Source organism: Nicotiana tomentosiformis, chromosome 8 (genome assembly GCF_000390325.3).
Source record: "Nicotiana tomentosiformis chromosome 8, ASM39032v3, whole genome shotgun sequence".
Lineage (NCBI taxonomy): Eukaryota > Viridiplantae > Streptophyta > Magnoliopsida > Solanales > Solanaceae > Nicotiana > Nicotiana tomentosiformis.
In genome coordinates this window covers 3,766,390-3,785,597 of record NC_090819.1, presented here as the reverse complement: position 1 = coordinate 3,785,597, position 19,208 = coordinate 3,766,390, and the positions used below count along the sequence as shown (strand labels likewise).

The 19,208-nt window shown below is 35.5% G+C and overlaps 3 protein-coding genes across 4 annotated transcripts; 2 read left to right on the top strand and 1 right to left on the bottom strand.

The window, feature by feature from the left end:
* Positions 1 to 619: 619 nt before the first annotated feature.
* On the top strand, positions 620 to 5,381 carry LOC104104004 (protein trichome birefringence-like 42). The gene is made up of 5 exons (XM_009611988.4): positions 620 to 942; positions 2,506 to 2,677; positions 3,430 to 3,605; positions 3,696 to 3,854; positions 5,024 to 5,381. The coding sequence occupies exons 1-5, from the start codon at positions 662 to 664 to the stop codon at positions 5,313 to 5,315; spliced, it is 1,080 nt and encodes a 359-aa protein (XP_009610283.1). The 5' UTR covers positions 620 to 661; the 3' UTR covers positions 5,316 to 5,381.
* Positions 5,382 to 6,544: 1,163 nt separating this feature from the next.
* On the top strand, positions 6,545 to 10,880 carry LOC104104003 (zinc finger BED domain-containing protein RICESLEEPER 1-like). 2 transcript variants are annotated; one of them, XM_009611987.4, is made up of 4 exons: positions 6,545 to 6,761; positions 8,178 to 10,185; positions 10,287 to 10,352; positions 10,443 to 10,880. In XM_009611987.4, the coding sequence occupies exons 2-3, from the start codon at positions 8,214 to 8,216 to the stop codon at positions 10,340 to 10,342; spliced, it is 2,028 nt and encodes a 675-aa protein (XP_009610282.1). In that variant the 5' UTR covers positions 6,545 to 6,761; positions 8,178 to 8,213; the 3' UTR covers positions 10,343 to 10,352; positions 10,443 to 10,880. The 2 variants fall into 2 exon arrangements, with proteins under 2 accessions (XP_009610282.1, XP_009610280.1); XM_009611985.4 differs by having other exon boundaries at positions 8,156 to 10,185.
* A 2,338-nt stretch (positions 10,881 to 13,218) lies between these two features.
* On the bottom strand, positions 13,219 to 17,196 carry LOC104104002 (trifunctional UDP-glucose 4,6-dehydratase/UDP-4-keto-6-deoxy-D-glucose 3,5-epimerase/UDP-4-keto-L-rhamnose-reductase RHM1). The gene is made up of 3 exons (XM_009611984.4): positions 16,925 to 17,196; positions 14,003 to 15,590; positions 13,219 to 13,909 (listed from the first exon to the last, which is right to left on the bottom strand). Exons 2-3 carry the CDS (start codon positions 15,575 to 15,577, stop codon positions 13,460 to 13,462), a joined length of 2,025 nt encoding a protein of 674 aa, XP_009610279.1. The 5' UTR covers positions 15,578 to 15,590; positions 16,925 to 17,196; the 3' UTR covers positions 13,219 to 13,459.
* Positions 17,197 to 19,208: the final 2,012 nt, after the last annotated feature.

The window sequence follows — 19,208 nt, the reverse complement described above, 5'->3', positions numbered from 1 at the left end:
TAAATCCAGCTTGAAGTCGCCGTAAAAGCTCATAAAAATTTCAAATTCTGAATCTATTTCTATAGATAACCTTTTATAACATGTTAAGTTATATATGTTAAAAGTATGAATTCTATTACACTATTTATGTATTTGAATTTAAGTTATATACATCGATAACTAAAGGCTTTTACATTGTCAATGTAATTTAATGTATAATAGTAGATTAATTGCCATTTTATTAGGTAATACAATGTTTATTACAAAAACTTATCTATCATTACCAAATAACTAATGAAGGGGAGCTCTGGAGCAACGATAAAGTTGTGTTCGTGTGACCTATAGGTCACGAGTTCGCGCCGTGAAATCAGCCATGAATGCTTGCATTACAGTAGACTGTCTATATCACACCTCTAGAGATGTGTCCCTTCCTCAGATCCTGCGTAAATGTGAGATACTTTGTGCATCAGACTGCCTTTTTTTTTTAACCTAATAACTGCGGCCCTTCCATGAATCTTGCGTAAATGCAGAATGCTTTGTGCATCAGACTGTCTTTTATTTTTTTTTACCTAATAATTGATGTGATTGTGTAAATATTTTTGTTTATAAAAGGTAAATCTTTTTCGTTTTTCTCATTGAGAGCTCACCATTTGTTAGCTTTTGCGTTGTAACTTCTTTCTCCATGTCTGCTAAAACAAGAACCAGCTGTAGCTGCTGGTTTTCTTGTCTGAGCTTAAACTTTATTCTTGTATTTTTTCCTCTAATAACATTATCTTATGAACACCAACAATTGACAAGCTGTAATTTGTTTGAAGGAAGCTGGATTTTTGACGACTTTTATCCACTTTATGATTCATTGCAGTGTCCATTCATAGACCCAGGTCTCAATTGCCTCAAAAATGGCAGAATCGATCAAGATTTCCTCAAGTACAGATGGCAGCCCACAGACTGTGACCTGTCCAGGTAACATCAATGGCTTCTCTTTTCCAGCTAAATTCAGTTTCACTCTGGATTACAACAATAATAATAGCATAATACATATAGGCGGAGTCAGTTCAAGCTTATGAGTTCGGGATTCTAATCGTTAAAAGTTGTTGGGTTCTAAATTAATCATTTATACATATTCAATGGATTTTATAAGACAAACACATGATTTGAATCAAAAGTTACTGGGTTCTGACGAACCCGGTCCCGACACTCTACCTCCGCCACTATTACATACATAGTATAATCTCAGTAGTGAAATCTGTAAATGATAGTGTGTATGCATACCTTACGCCTAACATGTGAAGGTACAGAGGCTGTTCAGTTTCGCTGTGGATTAACAATTGTTATTCATATGTTCCAATTTTAATGCACGGATATGGAACTTGTGATTTTAAATCAGCTAGGATATTTTTGTGGCTATAATAGCATGCCATTGAGAGATCGTTTGGTACGCGGACTAAATTATCTCAGAATTATAAATCTGTAATAAATTTATATTGTCAATCAAATAACCCTTAAGTGTACTATTTGATATTAAAGGAAAATATTGTTCAGAGGAAAAAAAAGTTTGTCTCATTATTCAAGACTCTAAAATGTAGAAACTACTTCGAATAGACTATTGGAGAAAAACATAAGCAAAGCAAGTTGTTTATCCCTTCTCAAATGAAAAATAATTTATCAAGAAAAATATTTTTCGTGTTTGGTTATTTTTGGGTTTTGCTTCGTACCAAACACATCCTAAGGTAAAATGAGAAATTTACATTTAAATTATTTACAACAACAACATACCCACTATTATCCACACCGTGGGGTATGAGTTACATTTAAATTATTTCTAAATACAAAAATATATATTTTTTTAGAAAGGATTAATAATAAAAAGATGCTACATAAAATGATCCTTAACCATAATTAATATTTAATACTAGTTGTTATCGATATTTTATGACGTCTGAGAATTGGGATATGTTAATTAGCCTCTTTTTTATTTTTTATTTTTATTTTTTATGTGTTTGTATAATGCACCCTTCCTCTATCAATCGTTCAGCTAAATCCTAATTTAATCAGATTTTGCTATTTAATTTAGGTTGTTTAGTATTTAAAGAGTTTTTTCACGGTCTGACTAGTATTACCTAACTGTCAATCTACTGCAATCTCATATTTTATTCTGGTATTGGAATTGATTATGCTTTGTTACATAGGTCTCCCTTGTTAAAGAAAAATTCCTATGTTTTCTAGGAGTTTTTTAGTCCGAGAGATATATATGCCAGTAAACTTTTAGTACTCTTACTTTTATTTTTTTATTTTTTTAAATATTCGATTATAATGAGCTTAAGTGCAGTAACATGGTCAGTGAGGATTCATCTGGCCAACCCCAACTTGCTTGAGAATGAGGCGTAGTGGTAATTGTTGTTATTTATGATAGAAAAGGAATTTTTTTCTGCTTCAAAATGAGTATCTATAGTTTGCCATTTCGATTACTAATTTATTATGATTGAAGACTTGTTTTAAGATGAATTATTTTGGATTAATGCATAGGTTCAATGGCGAAGATCTTCTGCAAAAATTCAGAGGCAAAAGTTTCATGTTTGTGGGTGATTCCTTGAGCAATAACCAGTGGCAATCACTAGCTTGCATGCTTCACGCTGCAGTTCCGAATTCTAATTACACATTTGACAGAACAAGAAATCGTTCCGTTCTCTCATTCCCGGTGAGTCAATTATTTGACAGGTTAAAGTTCATGACGGAAAAATCAATTGTTTCATTTTCATGTTACGATGAAAGCTTTCAAAACTTTCCTTGTGCCGAGGGTCTAGCGAAAACAACCTTTCCATCTTCTCAAGGTAGGTTAAGGCTGCGTATGCACTACCCTCCCCAGACTCCACTTGTGGGATTATATTGGGTTTGTTGTTGACGAAAGCTTTAAAAAATAAGTGTAAATTACTGCATTTTGTTGTGATTTAAATGATACAACCCCTCTTTCTCATAACACTAGCATGTTTTCAGATCTATCGTGTTAATAGCTAATGATCATGAATCCTGCTCGGAAGCCAATTGTTAGCGTCCTACTAAGCCTCTAGACAAATGCTGGCCGCATTTGGACATGCTATTCATCTTCAACTCAGTACAAAATGCATACCAGAACTTATTATGAATGTCTAACACGAGTTGTTTACTCTGTTCATGTAACGGAAAGACTGGAATTTGGAAGTGACTCGATATGTGATTGATCCTCAATTCTGGCATGCTTGCATATTTAATGGTTATGGCTAATGCTGAAATGTTAAAATGCCATCATTCTTTGAATTCTTAGCCAATGTAGAATGGTCTGTCATGATCAAATGAAGCATCAAATTCTGACTTGATTCTATACCTATAGCATCTCCTTGTTCTGCAACTTTCTTTAACTTTTAAAATGTATCCTTCTTTTCTTTCTCATGCTCTTTTTGGTGCATTTGGAAGGAGTTTGAGTTCACAGTCACATTCTTGAAAAATGGATTTCTCGTTGACCTAGTGATCGAGGAAGCAGGCCGAGTTCTCAAGCTCGACTCTCTCAGCAGGAGCGACCAGTGGAAAGGAGTCGATTTCTTAATCTTCAACAGCTACCATTGGTGGATACATACCGGCAGCCTACAAACGTGCGCTTCTTCATCAACATAATAGAAAACCAGACTTCATTATTTCTAATTGCAAGAAAAAAAAATCACATTTTCTTGATTTTCTTGCAGATGGGACTATTTTCAAGTTGGTGACAAAATCTACAAGGAGATGGACCATATGGAAGCATACAAGATTGCTTTGACTACTTGGGCCAATTGGGTTGATTCCAACATTGATCCTGCTGTGACTAAAGTGTTTTTCCAAGGAATTTCTGCTGTTCATTATCAGTAAGTTATCAGACAGATTTTCTTCTTCCCCCCTAAACATTTTAATCTCGACGAACCATCGGTTAGAGTTACTTGCAAGTATGAACACTCTATAACAGTAAAGTCACTTGACTATTTTCGTCACATTAAATTAACTGAACATTATGCACTATAACAGTGGTACTTCAACAACTACTATGCCTCAACCCTAAGCTACTTGCGGTTGGATGTAGGAACCTCGATATCATAAATGCTTTGTTTGGATCCATAATATTGCAGTACTCCCTACGCTATAATTATTTTTTGTCACATTAAGTAGCTGAACTCTACTCATTATAATAGTAAAGTCACAAAATATTAGTCCCTGTGTTTCAATTTAGATGACACACTTTTCTTATTAATCCGTTCCAAAAAGAATGACACATTCTACAATTGGAAATAATTCAACTTTAAACTCTTCATTTTACCTATTTTACCCTTAATGAGAAACTTTTATAACTATACAAATGTCATGACCCCACAAAGCTTTTACCCCTTAAGCTTTTAAGACCACAAGTTTCAAAAGTCTTTCTTTTTATTTTTCTTAAACTCCGTGTCGAGTCAAACTAACTCATCTAAATTGAAACGGAAGGAGTACCTATTATTACAGTAAAGTCACCTTGATATGTAGGCTTTGTTGGTATAGTGCGTCTTGTTTAATAACTTAACTGCTATAGTGGATAAAGTAAGCTACTTTAATATGACAAAAAATAGTTTTGCGAGTTTATTGTTATAGTTGGTAAAATTCAGTTACATTAATGTGACCACAGATATTGTGCTTTACAGGATAAATTGAAGTTAGCTTCCGGTTAATTGTGAAGGGGATAACTGGTAAAGTTACTGCCATATGACCAGGAGGTCACGGGCCATAGAGGCAACCTCTTGCAGAAATGCAGGGTAAAACTGCGTACAATAGACCCTTATAGTCCGGCCCTTCCTCAGACCCCGCACATAGCAGGAGCTTAGTGCATCGGGCTGCCCCTTCCGATTAACTGTCCACCTAGTCACATGCAAAAAAACACAGTAGGATCGCGTGACGCACATTAGTTCAGTGGCCATAATTGAAATTAACCTCTCCATTTAGTATGCTTACTTTGTAAAACTTAATCTAGACCAGTTAATTCAACTTGGTTACTGTTTCCTCCTTTCAGTGGCAAGGATTGGGATGAACCAATGGTGCAGGACTGCAGAGGACAAACAAAGCCAATAGAGGGGTCAAATTATCCAGGTGACAGATATCTAGGAGAGGCAGTGGTGAAGAATGTACTAAGTAACATGACAAAACCTGTCTATTTACTTGATATTACACTGCTTACACAACTGCGAAAAGATGGACATCCATCAAGATATGCCAATGGCGAAACCGATTGCAGTCACTGGTGTGTAGCTGGAGTTACAGATGCTTGGAATGAACTATTGTACACAATCTTGCTCCAGAAATAGTTTTTGAAGCTAGTGTATTCTTCTTTTCTTACCAAATCTCTCTCATATATAAATGAAAACTTATGGCTAAGGTGATTCTAAAGATCTATCGCAAACAACCTCTCTATCTTTACTAAAGTAAAGTAGGCGTAAGGTATGCGTACACAATACCCTCATACCCTACTTGTAGAATACGCTAGGTAGGGGAAAGGTTTGTTATTGTTGTTGTTGTTGTTGTTATGGCAAGGTGGCTTCCCTCTCCTGTATAAGAAGATTTTATCTTTTTTTGAGTAGTGCAGAGATATACTTCTATAAAGAGTGTCATCTGACGCTCCTTCGCCAAAAACATTCATTAAATACGTGTAAATAATATTTAAAGAAAAACAACATGCACACGTTTGTAGAAGATAGCACCATGAGAAATATTGTACAATAATCATCAATTTAGGATAAGAAGTAAAACTACAGAACTTCTCCGGTTCCATATTCGAACCCATATATTGGTTGAGTTGTGATAATAGGTCTACACAATTTGCGCAAAATCACACCATTATTGAAAGTACAGAGGGGGAGGGATGAATTGTAGTCCTTTTTAATTTTATGCTTTTCTAGTCTGATTATTTTACCAATCTAGTCAACTGAACCTTAGATAAATGTGCAAAATTTAAAGTGCAAAAAAAAATAATGACACAACGATATTTTTATACTAGTCGATTCAATATAAATCTTAATCTAATCCCCTTGAGTTGTAAGAGGGCGCTCTCCGTAAGCTCCTTGTTGTTTTGAGTACATAATTTGTTGACGAGTTTGTTACGCACATATTAATTATCAATTGATTTCAATATTTTTTTAACTCTTGATTTGTTTGATTGTAACTTATAATTTAACACTAAATAAGGTCACACTTTAATTTTTTTTCATTTTAATATTTTATTGAACTTTTCAATTCAAGTTCCACAATATTCTATTATTTTAAAATCTTCATATGATTTACTAAAAGAAAAAACTTTCTAATTTTTAAACTCTAGTTTTGAAGAATTATTATTCGTAGTAATCTTCTAATACTAATATTAGGTTAACCAAATCGTAGTCAAGAATTACTATCAAGTTACAAGACTAATATTTGTTATAGCAATAAAATCCAGAAATTTAATGAAAAATATCTCAAAAATAAAAATAAGCAGAGAAGATCTATTTTACCTAAACACACCTACCCTTAAACCAACCTGACCCGACCCAAATTTCTGCTCACTCTCAAAACGGACTTCACAAATGTGTGAACCACCCAAATCCCAAATCACGCAATCGGGCCATTCTTACCGGATCTTCCCGGTTCCCGGTCTCAACATCCGGTTCGTATTCTCTTCTCCGTTCTAATCCAATCCAAACCCTAACCCTGTTTTCTATCGGATCTTCTGATCGGATCTCTCTCTGAACAACGTCAACGAAAAGCTCTCCACTTTATAGGTTCGCATTTCAACCCGAATCCGTCTCAAGTAAATCAATTTGAGCTCAATTTGAAAATCTCGTTTAATTTTCACTCTTCACAAAAATAGATTTTTTGTGCATTTTTTACTGGGGCCGAATAAGTGGAATGGATGTAGAGGATTTTTATAGCCGATCCCAATTAGTTTGGGATTGAGGTGTAGGTGATTTACTGTATTAATTCGATTGACTTTTTAGGCAAAGTTGGGTTTTTAATGTCTTATTGTGTGGCTTTGTGCTTATTTAAATTGGTTTTTACAATTTTTTTTTAAAATTTGATTTGATTGGGAATTTGGATCATTTGGATGTTGTAAATGGCTCTAGTTATGAACTTAAATATGTGAGTATATGCATATACTTTGGTCAGTATAAAGTCACTGCTGCGAGTATCGTGGATCAACATTGTTGTGAATTTTGTGAACAATGTACGGTCCAGAGGCGGATCCAAGATTTAAACTTGATTGGTTCAACCTTTATTATGTCCTGACCACTGAATCCATTGCACCTTTAGATTTAGTGGTTCAGAACTTAATATTTGTTGAATTTTAGTGATTTTTTATATTATCTATGCTCTGGGTAAAAAGAAATTGGTTCAGCTGAACCCGTTGAGTCTATGTTGCAAGCCCCTACCGATGCTCTTTAGGGGAATGCCACTTCTATCAGACCCGTTTTCAGCCCAATAAACATGAGATTTCTTTTTTTTTTTTTTCCTCTTTTTTTCTTCTTGTCTTTGGCTTCTTTATATTAGAGCTTAGGCTGCAAAAGAACTTGCATATTTAGTGCTTTTGACTTCATGAGTTGTTTGTGCGTGGGTTATGGATACTTGAACTGTACAATCGGTGCTTCGGTGTCAATCAAGTATATCCTTCTTTGGCGCTTGTATAGGATACTTACCATTATTTTGCTCTCAATATTTTTTGTTTCATTATGAAAACGAATGTTCCTTCCAAAAGATATGAGTTATTATATCCACGCACAAGAAAAAGATCATAATCAGATAAATTGAGAGAGAGAGAGAGAGCATAAATCAGATAGACAAACTGACTCCAGTTGAAAGAGTTGTGATGAGTATTAGGCTGGTTGTCTTTTTCAAGATTGAGTACATAACATTTAAAGTAATGTCTTTTTTTTTTTAATAACAAGATGAAGATCTACAACATGTCTACAATGATTAGGATAGTATTATGAGGCTCAAAATTTGAGTTTACATCTTTTTCCTTTCTTCATATGCTGGATTTGGTTAATGATTTTGAAGTACAAACCTTTTTGACTTCCTTAAAGTTCTGCCATTGCATTTTACTTGGTTGCTGTTGTTCTGATAAAACAAAAAAGATCCTGATCAGAAACTTGGTTACTGTTATTTTGTCATTTAACAGCGTTTAGACCAAACCATTTCAGTGAAAACAGATTGGTTAATTTAGCTTCATCCATGCCATGGAAATTCCAGTTGAGACCCCAGCAAAGAAACCAAAGAGGTTGACATCCGTTGTGTGGAACCATTTTGAAAGAGTTAGAAAGGCAGATATCTGTTATGCTGTTTGTGTACATTGTAAAAAGAAGCTTAGTGGATCGAGTAACAGTGGAACAACTCATCTGAGGAATCATTTGTTGCGGTGTCTAAAAAGATCCAACTATGATGTTTCCCAAATACTTGCAGCAAAGAGAAAGAGAAAAGAAACTACTGTTGCAGTTGTCACTTATGAAGAAGGGCAAAGGAAAGAAGAAACCGTTAACCCTGTGACCTTTAAGTTTGATCAAGAAGTAAAGAAAGAGGAAGCTACCATGCCTATCAACCTTGGCAGTGTTAGATTTGATCAAGAGCGGAGCCGTCTGGATCTTGCCCGTATGATTATGGTACATGGTTATCCTTTAGCCATGGTTGACCATGTTGGATTCAAAATATTTGTCAAGAACTTACAGCCATTATTTGAGACTTTGACTAACAGTGCTGTTGAACTTGACTGTATGACAATTTATGCAAAAGAGAAACAGAAGGTGTATGAGGCGATCCATAACTTGCATGGAAGAATTACTCTCTCTGCTGATATCTGGACTTCATCTGAAAATGCACGGTATCTGTGTTTAACTGCTTTTTACATTGATGAAGACTGGAAACTGCAGAAGAAAATGCTGAATTTCATAACACTGGATCCTTCTCACACAGATGACATACTTTCAGAAGTTGTTATAAAAAGTTTGACAGACTGGGCCATTGATCGTAAGTTGTTTTCTATGACTTTCGATCATTGTACGGGCTATGATGAGATGATTTTTAGAATCAAGGACTGGCTTTCTCAAAACAGGCCTCTTTTAAAGAATGGTGAATTGTTTGACGTCCGTTGTGCAGTGCAGCTACTGAAATCAATCGTTTTTGATGTCATGGAAGCACTTCGAGTTGTGATCCACAAGGTTCGAGAAAGCATAAGGCATGTTAAGAGTTCACAATTAGCCCTAGGAAAATTCAATGAGATTGCTCAGCAAGTTGCGATTAGTGGTGAAAGGCCTTTGATTCTTGACTGTGGACAGCAGTGGAGTTCAACATACTTGATGCTTGAAGCTGCCTTAGATTATAGGGGAGCCTTCTGTCTACTAGAAGAGCACGACCCTTCCTACACTTTCGCTTTGTCTGAAACAGAGTGGGATCATGCTAGTGCTATTGCGGGCTATATAAAACTTTTTGTTGAAGTTACTAATGTTTTCACGGCAAATAAATGTTCAACTGCGAATCTATATTTCCCTGAAATATGTGATATTCACATCCAGTTGATTGATTGGTGTAAAAATCCTGATAATTTTCTTAGCGATATAGCGCTGAAGATGAAAGAAAAGTTTGATAAGTATTGGAGTAAGTGCAGTTTGACTTTGGCGATAGCAGCAATATTGGACCCCAGGTTCAAGATGAAGTTGGTGGAGTATTACTATCCTCAGATTTATGGTTCTGATGCCTCAAATCAGATAAAAGAAATATCTGATGCTATAAGGGAGCTTTCAAATGAGTATGCTATGGGCTCATCTTCGCTTGATCCAGATACAGCTGGTACTTCTGGCAGCTTAACCAGTATCTCTAGTGGTACAAGGGACAGACTTAGGGGTTTTGACAAATTTCTCCATGAAACTTCACAAAACCACAACATAACGTCAAATCTTGAGAAATACTTGGAAGAGCCGGTCTTTCCACGCAATTATGATTTCAGCATATTGAATTGGTGGAAAGTTCACACACCAAGGTACCCTACATTATCAATGATGGCACGTGATATCTTGGGAGTTCCTGCATCCACTCTTGGGCCAGAGGTGGCATTCAATAACAGAGGCAAGGTGCTTGACCAAGATCGCAGTTCACTGAATCCAGCTGCTAGAGAAGCCTTGGTTTGTGGTCAGGACTGGTTGCGCGTGGAAACTGAAGGTAGTTTCATCTGATTTACATTTTCTTCTGCCTATCGTTTTAGGTGCTAATATTCTTATGCTTTATTTTTAAATTGTTAATGGATGGTTGTACTTTACCAGAAACCAACTCACCTCACATCTATACTGCTGTGCCACTTTCTATGGAATCAAAGTAGGGCATGTGTGGTATGTTTCCTTATCTTCGCAAATTGTTTCCTATTCCAAGCCTTTCTTGTGTGTGTCGATCTTCTAATTTAGAGTTTATCCCTTTGCAAGGTTTGGTGATTGGAGGATAGTTCAATCAGGACACAAGTGTTTGATTTCTTTTGATGACTTTAAACTTAATATCCAATTTAGTGCATATTGAGTAGATCTTCTTAAATATGATTGTATTGCTTTAAGATCAACTTCTTTCGATTTTCTTGCCTTTTCTTCAATTGTAAATCAAGATATGTTATTCCGCCTTGGGGGTTTTCCCCTGCATAAACTGGAACTTTCACAAGTTATCTTAGGAGAGGAGTGTCGAGGGAAGATCAAGTTCAGATGGGAAGAAATTGACCTGTCCCTTTTAATAAGTTTTAGGCAAGTAAGAAAATTAATTGTTATTTGGTATGAAGGGTCAAAGGGACTTCAATATTCCATGTAAAGATGGTTTATTCGCGCTCCAATTCCAGGCATTAAAAATGAAGAATTACTTTACTGGTTTCTATACAATTAGCTGCATTTGTCTTCTTATTGGTTTGTTGGTCTTAGTACAAGTTTGCTGATTGTCAATTCAAGTTCGGCTACAAGTAAATACAAGTAAAGATTTACTTGTAGCTTTGTGTCACTGTCTTAAAAGTTCTGTTATGCTTTCAATCTAAAATCTCAACCATTCTATGCAGTGAAATTCTAAAATAGCTAAATTTTCAAGTGGTAATTGAAAAATAGCCACAGTTTCGGAAGTAATCGAAATTTAGCCACTTTTAATGTAAAGATAAATCTGAATGAAAACACTGTTCAAAATCTGAAAAATATTCTAGCATAATATACTGGACTTCCAGCATAATATATTGGGCCATCATAATATGCTGGAAGTTCATACACATGTGCTCCAATCTCCAGTATATTATGCTGGAACTTTCCGTGTGTTGGAGTTCCAGCATAGTATGTTGGAAGTTCATACACAGGTGCACCAATCTCCAGTATATTATGCTGGAATTTTCCGTGTTGCAGCAAAATAGTGGCTATTTTTTAATGACTTTGCAAACGCTGGTTATTTTTTAATTACCGGTCCGAAAATTGGCCAGACCGTGCTATTTTCATATATATCTTGGGTACAAGAAAACGATAAAAAAAACTTCTAAAAACTTAATAACCTTTGACATTTTTGCAAATAGATTCAACTTGATATCACTCAAACTGAGTAGAGATAATTGTGTTTCCTATTTCCTTTTAATTTTTATATATTCAATGAAATACTTTTTATTAGGACCACAAACTGCCTCGGCCCAACCTCGGTCAAGTCTCACGAGCCACAGGCGTACATGAGCCATGCTAAAAAGCCTCATTCTTAAATAGGCTAAAAGAATCTTTACTCAACCCAGTCTAGCCCAGCGGCTAAACCCATATTGACGGCTTTATCCAACACAATATACTAGAGTTTCACTAATAAAAGCTTATGGAAATTTTATCTAAATTTTATTTCTATATTAAGGAGTAGCTAAATGTTGGTTCGTTTTGAGATGATGGCTAACTTTTTATTAGCGGTATAAAAAGTAGTTATTTGTTTGCATTAGGGTAGGCCGTCTACATCACACCCTTGGGAGTGCGGCCCTTCCCGTACCCTTGTAGAACACGGAATACTTTGTGCACTGAGCTGTCATTTATAAATAGTGGCTATTTGCCCTATCTTTTACCTAGGATCCTTTGAAATTATGGGTCCAAAACTAAATGGTTATAATATTTCGTAGGATTTTTACATATATATATATATATATATATATTTATAGTACAAGTTAAAAAAGGTGTTCAATTAAACTCATATTCAAATCTATAGCCTATAAGTTCGCTCGTGGTTATAACTAGGGTGTCAATGGTTCGGTTCAGCCGACTATTTTATAAAATTTGTACCATACCAATTTTTCGGTTGTATAACTAAAATTAGACTTTTCGAAACCGTCCCAATCATGTTGGTTTCTCTTCGGTATCGGTACGGTTCGGTTAGTTTTCGGTATTTTTTTAAATATCATGTAAAATTCACCAATAGAAGTAGAATGCAATAGCATATGTTCTTTTGTAGGACTTAGCAAAACTCTCTAGACATTTTTACTGTTTAAAGGGTGATGAATTAAAAAAAATAAAAGATGGCTACAGTATAGATCCATTAACTATTCTACAACAACGTAAAAGAAACCAAGCAAAGGTAAAAAAATATATTAATCACACGAGTGGAAAGATATTAACCAAGTTGAGACTCAAGAATAAAGTATATAGAAGATTAAATATTCAAAAAGATAAATCTAAATTATATGAAAGGAAACATATTCAATACATTGTAGTTTGCTACTCATAATTACTAGAATACTTTGTATCTTACTAATGAAGATACTTGAAATAACTTAGTTTAAGTAGAAGTAGCATAATAGGTTTCAAGAATTATTATTTTGAGTTTAATTACTTGTTGGCTTGCAACAGTTTTCATAATTTCAAGACCCAAAGAAAAATTTAATACATTATTATTTTTAAACTTACTATATAAATATATTTTTCACATGAAAAATTTATTCGGTACGGTTCGATATTTTTTCATAAAATAAAAAACCTACCTTAATTATCGGTGCGGTTATAGATTTATATAAAAACCTACAATTTCTTTTAAAGAAACCTAAAAATCGGTTCATTGCGGTACGGTTCGATTTTCGAATATCCATTGACACCCCTAGTTATAACCTAGCACTCCTTGACTATTCAAGATTTGGAGTCAGTAAACCTTTAGTTCTACTTCATTTTACTGCCGCTAAATGCAAGTACAAAGCAATAAATCAATCACTTGCGAAAAGGAAAAAAATGATTGAGCTAGAAAAAGTTCAAAATTCCATATATCAGATTTAACGACAGATACAGGGAGCAGCCTATCCAAATCTTCCACATACAAAACACAAATATTATGAATTCATACAAAAAAAAAACAAGGAATAACGACCGAGGAAACTCTAGTCACTAACAATAATCTAAAACAAAAGAGAATTCTGGGTGCCAAAAATGAATAATGGCTAAAATAGCATACAAAATCCTTGAGATCAACAACTTCTTTATGCAGAGGTTTTCTTGTTTGGTTCAAATACATACTTGATCAGCGACTCTTTGATCGGTAGCAGCTCAGGGAACTCTTTCTTCAACTTTGATGCATCCATCTCGTTGTTACTGCGAGCTGCAACAATTACCTTGGCCTGCTCTTCCAATGTGAAGTTGGCCCAAGTAAATGCTGGATCGATATATTTCTTGTACATTTCCAAGATCTCATTATGGCTCACAACACCGGGGTTTGTGAAATTCCATATGCCCGTGAGGTTACGCTTTGCCATCTCAATTGAAATCGGAAGAAGCTCGTCTAGTATGGTCATACTGTTAGGAATATTGACCACCTTATTGTAGCGGCTAATCTTGGTAATGAAGTTGCGAGGGTTGTTGAGATCTGAAGATATTGGCATGCGAACTCTGAGTGTGCAAACGTTGTCATATTCTTTCAACAGCTCTTCAACCTAGTAGAAGGAAAAAAAGGAAAAACATATTAAGGTCTAATTCAGAAAAATGATGCTGTATTTGCGTTTCAGAGTCGTAAGGAGTGCTCTTACCATGGCCTTGGTCTTTGAATAGAAAGAACCAGCGAAATTGGGCGTATCTTCCTCCTTGAACCCAATACTGGAACCCTCTGGGTGCTTAGCATCATACTCGAATATGCAACCAGTGGCAAAATTCATCATCAGGAGACCGTGCTCTCTGCAAACATCTGCCAAGTTAAGAGTACCAGCAACATTTGTACGAATTGTTTCTGGTTTATGACTCTCACACCAATCAACATTGGGTCTACCAGTAACACCAGCAGCATTGAATACATGTGTCGGCTTGACAGCATTAATGTCTGCCAAAAGCTTTGAACGATCCTCCAAACGTCCCTTGCCATATTCATAAGGAATCCCCTGTTTCTCACATAATTTCCCTAGCAAACCGCCAATCCACCCAGTCCTACCATAGATCAAAAACTTAAAAGGGGATTTCTGAGGCATGTCGCTGCTCTTTGGAGCTGGAGCTACCGTTTTGGTTTCATTGGACTTTGCTGAGAATTCAGAAGATCCTGAATCATATTTTTCGGCTCCATCCAAATGTCTTTCTATTCCACCGGGCATCATCAGCATTCTAGGATGAGGAAGCAATGCTCCAGAGACATCCCCCCACCAATCGGGGTTTTTGGTATACCATTCAATAGTCTTTTTCAGACCCTCTTCCCACAAGGTCCTCTCTGACCAACCCAACTCTTTCAACTTCTGATCATCCAGAAAGTACCTCTGGTCGTTAAATGGCCTGTTCTCGACAAACTCAATGCTTTTGTCTGGATCCATGTTAAAGAGTTTGCATATATCTTTGGCAACATCGATCACTCTTCTCTCTTTTGTAGTTCCAATGTTATAAACATGACCGACCTCCCCTTTGTGTAGAATGACTTCAAAAGCCTCAGCAACATCCTCACAGTAAAGATAACTACGAACGTTACAACCATCTCCATGGATAGGAAGAGTCTTCCCCCTCATGGCTAAAAGTATAAATTTCGGGATTAGTTTCTCGGGGAATTGGTTAGGACCATATACATTGTTCCCCCTAGTGGTTATAACAGGTAAACCGTATGATCTACCGTAAGCCATAACAAGCATTTCAGCCCCAGCTTTTGTGGCCGAATATGGGTTAGTGGGAAGGAGTTGTGAGGCTTCGTGGTTTCCGACAACAGCATCCTCATCAGTCTCACCATAAACCTCATCTGTACTGACATGAATAAACCTTCTGATCTGACCAGTAACTTTGCAGGCCTCTAATAGTACGTGGGTACCGTAGATGTTGTTCTTAGTGAACTCAAAGCTATTACCGAAAGAGTTATCAACGTGGGTTTGAGCCGCAAAGTGCATTATAGTGTCAATGGACTCAGTGATGAGAAGGTAGTTAACAAGATCTGCACTGGCAATATCCCCCTTAACAAACTTGAAATTAGGGGAAGGACGGGAAGGAATAAGGTTCTTCAAGTTTGAACAATAATCAAGTTTGTCAAGCACAACGATCTTGTAGTCAGGGTAGCTCCGGACAAGCCTGTTGGCTACATGACATGCAATAAAACCGGCAGCTCCAGTAATGAGTATATTCTTAGGGGTGTATGTCGACATTTCGTTGCAGCTTCTACAAATGACAAATTCCAAATCAATGTTAAGATTTTATAGTAAACTCATATCAAGTAGTGAAAAGACTCATTTCATCAGATTGGACAACAGCAGACCTATTCTCAAAAAGAAAAACATAAAAACTGCTTCTTTAAGTCAACATTTGTGTAACAGCACAAAACACTGCAAAATGTCTGAGTCAACATCTATAAACTAACAAAAGCATTTCACAATCAACTCCTCGACGTCGGGGACAAAATCAACCTGCTTTCGCCAAGTCATTGAAAAGATTCCATCCTTCATTATTTGTACCTTCTTTTAAGGTGTGCATGGGACAAAAAGAAAGATATACCCAGCACAGGAAAAACAAAGAGATATCTCCTTTAACTAATCAATCAACTACCCCTCAGTCCAATGCTGGGTGGCCATTATGAATCCTCTATATATTCTACTCTATATTGTGCTCATTTTATTCAAAAAATCATCTTTTAAAAAAAATCGGGTTCTCCAAATCTAGAGATTCTCTAAATCTATCAACTACTCCTCAATCCAGTACTAATCAAGCCCGTAATATGAATTATCTATATATTCTACTCTATTCATGCTCATTTCATTCCCAAATTAGTCTTTTAAGGCAAATCGGGGTTCTTCAAAACTAGAGATTCTCTAAATCCTAATCACTCGATCTCGATGAATTATAACTATAAACAAGCAGGGGCGGATGTAGCTACCCAAGTACGGGTTCAACTGAACCCGGTAACTTTAATACGGAGCTTATATATATATATATATATATATATATATATATATATATATATAAGATCACCAAATTTCAATAAATACTACGTCTTGAACCCAATGAGTAATGAGTTCAATGGTAAGAATATAAAGATTGAACCCATCAAATTAAAATTCTGGATGCGCCTCGGTAAACAAGCTCCAAGTTGAAAATGAAACAAAAAGATCAACCCCGGATCATAAGATCCGACATGATTGGTAAACTTTTACAACAATAATGAGCAATTCAAATGCTTATCTCTATTAGATCTGAATGGATTGAGCAATGCTAAATTAAAAATGGATCAAAAAGTATCAAATCATAAACAGATCCAACCCATATACATATGTTATTTTAGTTATATGACCATTTTCACGGGAGATCAGTAAAATACAATACAACAATATAACAGGAGATCATTTTCTTCTATTAAAATTGTAATGATTTATCGAAGATCATTTATTCGACCGGTTCAAATTCCGATCAGGAATAAATTAAATTGGTAATTGTTGTAATAAATTTATAAAATAGAAATTAAAGCATGCAAAAATATTAGAGAAATTGGTGAAACTTACCAGTTCAAATTCAGATCAGGATCCACCCCAAATGAGGGGAAAAAAGAACTACGTCGTGTGCTTCGGTTTTAGAAAGAGAGATTTGAGATTCAGACAAGAAAGGCTGTACTCAAGCTGCTATTTATAGATTCACTGTACAAAGAAAATTTAAAAAATGTTTCCTTTTCAGATTTCAGCCAAAGAATAAAACAGAGAGGGGGAGTAAAAATTATGAAAGAGGGAACGGTAAATGGTAAAACGGGAAGGAAAATTACGTCACACGGGTAATTTCTCGGCTTCTCTTTGCTGCTGAGAAATAGGGAAAGATTGATGGATGGGTTTCATTCATTCCATATTTACCAACTACCGCTCAATGGGTCCCACTCATATAAAGCAAATGAAAATTGGAGTGCTTAAAAATGCCAGCTCGGAGCACAAAACATCTAATGTTCACGAAGAGTTTGGGGTCGCACTCCCAAAGTATGTGTTGATAGTCTATCCTAATAAAAGTATTAGTGATTGCTTTCACAACTCGAAACAGTGACTTATACGTCACACCGAGATAACTTTACCGTTACTCTAAAACTTCCCTTCAAAAATTAGAGTGTATGCTCAGTGAAAATATATTTTATCCGGTGTTTACACTAAATTAATAGACCTATCATATGTGTTTACACATAAATTTTTATTATTTAATCATGGTTAGTAATATATATTCTCACCTCGTTAAATTAAACCACGGTAAGTTAGCATGTTTTGGTGCAAACATCGGAACAAAAAGCAAAGATAAATGTTTATCGTAATTTTGTCTTATTCATAATGGCGACATTCGGGCAAGGTTTCATACCTAGGGTGTATATATATTCAGGGGCGGATCTATGTAGTTGATTTGGGGTGTCACGTCATTCAATTACTCGGATAAATTTATATATATATATTGGTATTTTAATTGAAAATATTAGATATATAATACTTGGCACCCGAAGTGTAAAATTGACTCCTGGTACCATGGCTAAATTACTGATTAATAATATATTACTTTCCATCAATATAAATATTAAATAATTATCTATCAAAGCTAGACAAATGAAAAGAAATTATCTAATTTTCCCACCGCTTCCGTTGGGGTATAACTCTTATCTCCTTGGTCAAATTCTACTCTATTAACTAGTGAGTCACACCCTAAGAGGTCATTTGATTTAGAGATAAGTTATGCAATGATAATTAGTGCAGAGATTAATAATGTAAATATTATAATGCACGTAACAAAAAAGATTTAGTGCAGGTATTAGTTTTTGTTGAATGGTTATTTGCTATATTACAAATTTATATATAATTATATATAACTTAAAATTCTGCTTTTAAACAACACAAAAGTTTGTTTAATTTTTTGAGGGTTACTTCTGTTATCTTTATATTTTTAATCCATGTATTACTAATAGTTGCATTTTTATTCTATATTTTTCTGCAGAAAATAAACACATAAATTCTCCCATAACTTATGTATATAGCAGCCAAACTATTATAAATCAATGCTGAACTTATGCCGGAGAAAAATATTCACATCCGCTGCATTTGTTAGTTTCTGAAATTATGCTCCATATCAGTTTCATTACATTGACTAATTATTTCTTCTTTCATTTTGTATGGAAACATTATTAGCATTTGAGAAATCGAACTGATAAGTGATGGTAGGCTATAATCACGTGTTTTAGTCGCTTATTGTACTCTAATTCACTGTACTTTACTTTTGTTGAACTTTAATTATGCGTGTTTTACACTTATTGTGTGTTTTATGCCCTGTAGGAGTGATTCCGAGCTATGTAGTTATTGTGGCAAGAATTCATGCTATTTTTGAGTTTTGAAATCTGAGTAAAAGCTCAAGGATTAAGTCGGGATCGAGTTCGGGGATCAACGGATGATAGTGGAACGAAACGAAGATTCGAGCTGGCATATTGCGCAGTGTCCAGTAAAATACACATAACTTTTCGCTCGGACATCCGTTTGGGTTTCACAATATATAGTTAGAAAGTTATTTAAAAGGGTTACAACTTTCATGTTTTATACTTTCCCAAATTCCCAACTTATACAACCCAGGTGCGCGGCCAAGTGCGCGATCGCACGCTGGGCGCGCACTTGGGACAGAATGGTGTGCAAAGTGCGCGACCAAGTGCGCGATCGCGCATGTCCTGTCCGGGAAAAGTCCTATTTCACTAAGAAAGGATAGTTTCGTCCGAAATTTGTTTTAGGGGTGGATTAAATACCCCAAAATACCATTTTTGACACACTTTTGACATACCTTAGA

Bases quoted from the DNA above. Each gene is read 5' to 3' on its own strand.
- LOC104104003 (XM_009611987.4), top strand. From the start codon at position 8,214: ATGGAAATTCCAGTTGAGACCCCAGCAAAGAAACCAAAGAGGTTGACA. The intron at 10,186-10,286 runs GTAGTTTCATCT...GTACTTTACCAG, and splicing joins GTTGCGCGTGGAAACTGAAG to AAACCAACTCACCTCACATC.
- LOC104104004 (XM_009611988.4), top strand. From the start codon at position 662: ATGTCTGCTAAAACAAGAACCAGCTGTAGCTGCTGGTTTTCTTGTCTG. The intron at 943-2,505 runs GTAACATCAATG...ATTAATGCATAG, and splicing joins ACAGACTGTGACCTGTCCAG to GTTCAATGGCGAAGATCTTC. The intron at 2,678-3,429 runs GTGAGTCAATTA...TGCATTTGGAAG, and splicing joins GTTCCGTTCTCTCATTCCCG to GAGTTTGAGTTCACAGTCAC.
- LOC104104002 (XM_009611984.4), bottom strand. From the start codon at position 15,577: ATGTCGACATACACCCCTAAGAATATACTCATTACTGGAGCTGCCGGT. The intron at 13,910-14,002 runs GTAAGAGCACTC...TCCTTCTACTAG, and splicing joins ATTCAAAGACCAAGGCCATG to GTTGAAGAGCTGTTGAAAGA.